The following is a 6,121-nucleotide window of genomic DNA, read 5'->3' as shown; positions in this document are numbered from 1 at the left end:
CCTCTTCCCCTCCTCCCTCTTCCCCCTCTCGTCCCTCTCTCCCTCCTCCCTCTTTCCCCTCTGGTCCCTCTCTCCCTCCTCCCTCTGCTCAGCCTTACGGCCTCCTCGCTGTTCTTCCAACACACCAGGCGTGGTCCTGTCTCGGCCTTTGTGCGGGCTGTGTCCTGGGCCTGGAAGACCCCCGCGTGACTCCCTCCTTATCTGCGTTGCTCGGGGCCTCTCCCTAAGACACTCCTTACCCCCGCACTTAAAGTGGCACACACATCCCAGTGGCGTCCCTCTGTCCCTGCCCCCGTGTCTTCATCCCGCAGACGGAGCCTTCCTCACTGCCTCTCGTGGGGCCTGTGACTCTTCTGTCTGTCCCTGCCACGTGCTGGGCCCCTGTGCTGGGGCAGAGCATGGAGCTTGCAGGAAGCCCTCCTGAGAGCCAGTGCTGGCCATGACTCTTGTCACCGGAGCCCTCAAGGGCTGGGGCGTGCCTGGCATCCCGCAGTGAGGCGTGGGGGGCCTTCTGCTGCCAGCACCTGGCTGGCTTTCACCAAGGGTAGGAGGGGCCAGCTGAGCGATGGAACTGAGGGAGATCTGGCTTTGAATCGGTGACCCCAGAATCTGAGCTGGGGGGATGTCCCCGTGCTCCCCAGCTCTCACGAGCACAGAGCAAATCGGGGCAAGTGACCAGCATGCCTGTAAGTGCCACACATCTGGTGGCTACCAGCGTGTCCCTCCTGCCCCCGCATTGCGGCCATGTCTCCTGGGCGTCCAGATGGCCTCTCCCCCGTGGCCCTGGAGGGTGCACGGCAGTGTCGTGGCCAAGCCAGGCTACCGAGTGGCCTCTGACCCTGCTGTGCACCCGCAGGCGGACCTACGTGGGCGCCATGCCCGGGAAAATCATCCAGTGTCTGAAGAAGACCAAGACGGAGAATCCCCTGATCCTCATTGACGAGGTGCGTGCGGAGAGGCCCTGAGCCTTCCTAACCCAGAGTCCCAGGCAGCCCTGACCAGGCAAGGCCATGTGCAAGATGAAGCCCAGAGCCCTCCGGGCCCCAGGATCCCTAGGTCAACTCAGGTGCCATTGCCGTGACGCTGGAGCTGATGGCACGGACGGCTCCCTCCCACCCACAGCCATGCCCAGCAGGCTGCCCGTCCAAGGCAGGGTGTGGGTGCTGCGCTCAGGGGGCGTCTCCAGCCCCGACCCTGGGGTCTCCCCACTGGGTGGCTGGCCAGGGACATGGCGAGAGCCACCACCTGGTGTCTGCTGCCCCAGGTGGACAAGATTGGTCGGGGCTACCAGGGGGACCCCTCGTCGGCGCTGCTGGAGCTGCTGGATCCAGAGCAGAACGCCAACTTCCTGGACCACTATCTGGACGTGCCCGTGGACTTGTCCAAGGTGGGGGGCCCGTCCGGGGCCTGGGCTTGGGGGGAGGGGGAGCGGCCAGTCCCCCAGCACCTTGCCGCCTCCCCCAGGTGCTGTTCATCTGCACGGCCAACGTCACGGACACCATCCCCGAGCCGCTCCGAGACCGCATGGAGATGATCAATGTGTCGGGCTACGTGGCCCAGGAGAAGCTGGCCATCGCAGAGGTAAGCCCAGACCCTCCCCACCACTGTCTTCGTCCCCGGAGCAGGGGGTGTCCCCCAGAGCCTGCGGAGGCCGTGCCGCTGGGAGTTCCCGGACCCAGGACAGACAGGAGGGACCTGTAGCCCAGAGGAGCAGATGCGGCCCCGAGAGACACCAGACGCTTGGGAGCAGCCGTGCGGTGGCACAAGCGGGCACGGGGTTTAGGGCCTGGGACTGTCCAAAACACCGCCCACCACCATCAGGCCACACGGCCATCAGCTGTCAGTGCACACACACTCCGTCTCCCGGGGCCTCCAGGCTGCCCCAGGGCTGGGCCCCCCCCGACCCAGAGTGTAGGGAAGGGTTCTGGCAGCCCGGAAGCAGTGGGGCTTGTGGTCCCCTCCCCGGGAATGAGGCTTGGGGGAGGAGTGGTTTCAGTGAGGAGCATGTGGGGTCTGATTCTGCGGGGGAGGTGGGGGTCCCGTATTCCTGATGGGTTTTCTTTCTGGAAAGTGCATTTCTCCCCTGGGAGCCCTCTGACAGCCAGTGATGGGCACTGGTCCCGGCCCCTGAGGCCTTCCAGCATCCTCGTGTCCCCTGGGGGCTTCAACGCCCACTGCTGGGTCCACCTCCCAGCCTGACTTCCCCAAGGGGCGGGTCTGTAGTTCCTTGGGACAGGACCGGGAGGCATGGGGACCCCTCAGGGCATCAGGAATGCCCCCCAGTATTAGTGGCAAATGTAGAGTGGCCTGCATGGCTCTGTCCATCTCACAGATGCCCTCCCCGCATGCCGTTAGAGCTCAGAACTATGGCAAGAATTGTGTGGGGCTGTCGCTCACCCTGGAGCCCACGACCCAGTCCCCCTTCTCATGTGCTGAGGGCAATAGCCACGTAACCAGTCAGCTACCCTACAGGCTCTTGGTCTGTGTATGGGGCCAGCCCAGAGACAACCAGGAGGCCTTCCTGGAGGAAGTGGTATCTAAGATGCCATTGGGGAATAGAAAGTGGATCCAAGCAGAGGACGCAGCACAGGCAAAGGCCTTGGGCCTCTGGGCATGGCGGGTGGCAGGGCCATGTGTCCAGGTCCTGGTTTCACCATCAGGGACCTCGTTTCCAGGCCAGGGTCTGGGGGCCATGGGAAAGTCACTGGCTCCCAGGTTCTGGACTGAGCTGGTGGGCAAGGTCCCTCCAGACCCAACCCTGACGGCCGCCCTTGCAGCGCTACCTGGTGCCCCAGGCCCGCGCTCTGTGTGGCCTGGATGAGAGCAAGGCCAAGCTGTCGTCGGACGTGCTGACACTGCTCATCAAGCAGTACTGCCGCGAGAGCGGCGTCCGCAACCTGCAGAAGCAAGTGGAGAAGGTGAGCGGCCGCCCCGTCGTCCCGGCACCTGCCGCCCACCCCACCATCCCGTGCTCATCACCCCATCTTCCCATCCCCATCATGCTGCCTTATTGCCCAGGTGTTGCGGAAATCGGCCTACAAGATCGTCAGCGGCGAGGCCGAGTCCGTGGAGGTGACGCCCGAGAACCTCCAGGACTTCGTGGGGAAGCCCGTGTTCACTGTGGAGCGCATGTACGACGTGACGCCGCCCGGCGTGGTCATGGGGCTGGCCTGGACCGCCATGGGTGAGTGTAGTGGCGGGAGGAGATCCCAAGCCATTCCCATTTCGACCCAAGAACAAGCAGGTCCCACCTTGCACACCTGTGCAGTTGGCCGCTGGTGGCTCGGGACCGCCTCTGGCTGGGGGCGGTGTGTGGGCAGCCCAGGGCATCTGGGGCTGATGGAGGGGAAGGCTGTGAGCACACGGGTGGCAGCACACCGTGGGCCTTACGGATTTGGGTGACACTGATAGGCTTACAGGTGGGGACAAGGGGTCCCTCAGCATGAGCTCATCCAGATGGGCCTTGGGGCCACCACACAAGGAGGCGAGAGGGCAAAGGGGGCGGTGCGGGAGGGGCTGGAGAGGGGCTTGTGTCTCTGGGCAGGGCATCAGTAGCTGGGGTCCTTGTAGCCCCGGGGGTATCCTCTGTGGCTGGCAGCTGCTGGGGGCTGCCCTGTGGAGCGTAGAGAGCCAGGAACCTGCAACGCAGCAAAGGTGGAGGCCGGTGTTGGCTCCTGATGGGACACAGCCCCTGCCCAGGGGCACCAAGATGCTGAGCTGGGGCAGGAGTGGTCAGGGTGGCCCCGAGGGGTGCAGCGAGCGCCAGCCCGGACTCTGAGGCCTCCCGTGTTCACAGCTGCACACCCATTCCAGGAGGCTCCACACTGTTTGTGGAGACATCCCTGAGGCGGCCACAGGACAAGGACGCCAAGGGTGACAAGGACGGCAGCCTGGAGGTGACAGGCCAGCTGGGGGAGGTGATGAAGGAGAGCGCCCGCATAGCCTACACCTTCGCCAGGGCCTTCCTCATGCAGCACGCCCCTGCCAACGACTACCTGGTGACCTCACACATCCACCTGCATGTGCCCGAGGTAACCGCGCCGCCCGCCCCGCCCCGCCCCGCCCCTGGGCCTCTGGCCACCTACTCACCCGCTTTCCCCACACCCCCCCAGGGCGCTACCCCCAAGGACGGCCCGAGTGCAGGCTGCACCATCGTCACGGCCCTGCTGTCCCTGGCCATGGGCAGGCCCGTCCGGCAGAACCTGGCCATGACTGGGGAGGTCTCCCTCACGGGCAAGATCCTGCCTGTTGGCGGCATCAAGGAGAAGACCATTGCGGTGAGTGTCCTTGTGCCTGCCCCACAGCACTGGCAGGGCCCACACCACCACGGGACAGGCCCAGTTCCCACCATGCAGCCTCTGTGTGGGCCAAGAAAGAGGGAAGTGCTGGGCTTTGGACTCAGGTTTCTCTGGCCTGGAGCTGACCGCCCTAGCTGCCTTCTCCACCAGCGCCTCCACTGGCTTCCCCAGCAGAGGGACGGGGGGCGTGGCTCCTGCTTCCTTTCCCAGGCAGCCCAGCAGCAAGGCGGAGGCTGGAGATGGGGACAAGGTTTAGGCATTTTTGGTGTAGGGAGTTTGGAACCCCGGCCCAGGGGCTGGCCTCTTCTTAGGGTGCTGAGCAGGTTGGAATGCCACTGTCCCCGCTCTTCCCTCCTGGCCCTGCCTGTCCCCGGCCTGGACCACACCTGCCGTGTGTGTAGGAAGCCTGGTGGAGTCAGCCAGGATCTGCCACTATGAGGGAGGCATGGTCAAGTGGCCATGACCACTTCCACGTGGACACCAGGCACAAACTCCCTAGATCAAGGGTGGGGCAGATTGGGAGGCTTACTGTTCCTGGAGGCAGTGTGCAGTGACAGTGGCAACTGCTGTCCTTTTAAGGGGCTGTGCCCGGCAGACCTGTGTAGCCTCCGGAGGTGGGGAGGGGTGCGGCAGGGCCTGGGGGCAGAGCAGGCCGGGCTCAGATGGAGATGCTCACAGGCCCGTGTTCAGGCCCCAGACACTGTGCCTGACCCCTGCATGTGAGGCCGTGGGGGTGTGGCTCATCCAGAGCCCTAAGACTGTTCCCATGGGTGGGGAGGCCCTGGCTCCTGCTCTCAGGCTGTCGGAGCCAAGGCCAATGGTTTGCCTTGGGCCTGTTTCCCCGCCGGGGATGGGGATCCTGTTGGGTTTCATGAGTTACTGTTTAGAAGCCCTTTCCTTCCTGGAGGACAGCACATTTGCTGCCCTCCCACAGGCCCAGGCAGGGCTGACCGTGACTCTGCCCCCAGGCCAAGCGCGCAGGGGTGACGTGCATTGTCCTGCCAGCCGAGAACAAGAAGGACTTCTACGACCTGGCAGCCTTCATCACCGAGGGCCTGGAGGTGCACTTCGTGGAGCACTACCGGGAGATCTTTGACATCGCCTTCCCGGACGAGCAGGCAGAGGCAGAGGTGCTGGCCGTGGAGCGGTGACGGCCGCCCCCGGACTGCAGGCGGCGGATGTCAGGCCCTGTCTGGGCTGGAACTGAGCGCTGCCGGGATTGCGCCCGGGCCTGGCAGCGGAGCCATGGAGCGAGCGCTCGGTTCAGTGACCCAGATCCCAGGGACCTCAATCGGCTTAATCAGTGTCTGGCACAGAAACTATCTATTTAATGATTAAAGTCATTTCCAGTATGGCGGCTTCCTCATCTGCCCCAGGAAGGGTGGGTGGGCCAGGGCTTTTGATTCGCGGCCAGGCAGCACCTGCAGAGGGTGTGGCTCAGGGTAGGCACCAGAGGGGACGGCGGACAACCCCACCACCCACGGACAGCAGCAGAGCCAGGGCTCGTGTCAAGCTGTTCTTTATTTCAGGGAGAAGCCAGGGGAAGGGGCTCAGTCTTTCTTGGCAGCAGCTTTCCTCATAGCGGCTAACACGTTGCTCAGCTCCTCCCGCTTCCTCTTGGCGCGGATGTGCGTCCCCACCTGCCAGGGACGAGGCCGCAGTCAGGCCGACCCCAACTCCCATCCCATCCCGCCCCTCGGCCGGCAGCGCCCACCTACCCTTTTCTTGATAAACTTGAGGGCCCGTTTGTCCTTGGAGACCTTCAGTAACTCCATGGCGCGCCGCTCGTACGGGGCAAAGCCACACACCTCCCGAATCATGTC

At 64.4% G+C, this 6,121-nt stretch overlaps 2 protein-coding genes across 6 annotated transcripts in view; one reads left to right on the top strand and one right to left on the bottom strand.

The window, feature by feature from the left end:
* The window catches only part of LONP1 (lon peptidase 1, mitochondrial), a 30,680-nt gene extending 25,030 nt beyond the window's left edge, over positions 1 to 5,650 (top strand). For all 5 annotated transcript variants that reach the window (XM_011943499.1, XM_011943497.1, XM_011943496.1 and 2 more), the window contains 8 exons: positions 857 to 944; positions 1,265 to 1,387; positions 1,465 to 1,581; positions 2,778 to 2,918; positions 3,019 to 3,184; positions 3,814 to 4,031; positions 4,113 to 4,277; positions 5,267 to 5,650. In XM_011943499.1, coding sequence (XP_011798889.1) covers positions 857 to 944; positions 1,265 to 1,387; positions 1,465 to 1,581; positions 2,778 to 2,918; positions 3,019 to 3,184; positions 3,814 to 4,031; positions 4,113 to 4,277; positions 5,267 to 5,449 — 1,201 coding nt within the window. In that variant the 3' untranslated portion in view covers positions 5,450 to 5,650. The remainder of the gene's footprint in view (positions 1 to 856; positions 945 to 1,264; positions 1,388 to 1,464; positions 1,582 to 2,777; positions 2,919 to 3,018; positions 3,185 to 3,813; positions 4,032 to 4,112; positions 4,278 to 5,266) is intronic.
* RPL36 (ribosomal protein L36) overlaps positions 5,607 to 6,121 on the bottom strand; it is a 1,534-nt gene continuing 1,019 nt past the window's right edge. The window contains exons 3-4 of the mRNA XM_011943500.1: positions 6,017 to 6,121; positions 5,607 to 5,938 (exon numbers count right to left, since the gene is read on the bottom strand). The exon at positions 6,017 to 6,121 is cut by the window's right edge and continues 31 nt beyond it. Of these exons, the coding sequence (XP_011798890.1) occupies positions 5,849 to 5,938; positions 6,017 to 6,121 (195 nt within the window). The 3' untranslated portion in view covers positions 5,607 to 5,848. The remainder of the gene's footprint in view (positions 5,939 to 6,016) is intronic.

The sequence above is a fragment of the Colobus angolensis genome, unplaced genomic scaffold, assembly GCF_000951035.1.
Source record: "Colobus angolensis palliatus isolate OR3802 unplaced genomic scaffold, Cang.pa_1.0 Scaffold22, whole genome shotgun sequence".
NCBI classification, from domain to species: Eukaryota; Metazoa; Chordata; class Mammalia; order Primates; family Cercopithecidae; genus Colobus; species Colobus angolensis.
This window is presented reverse-complemented; position numbering and strand designations above follow the sequence as displayed.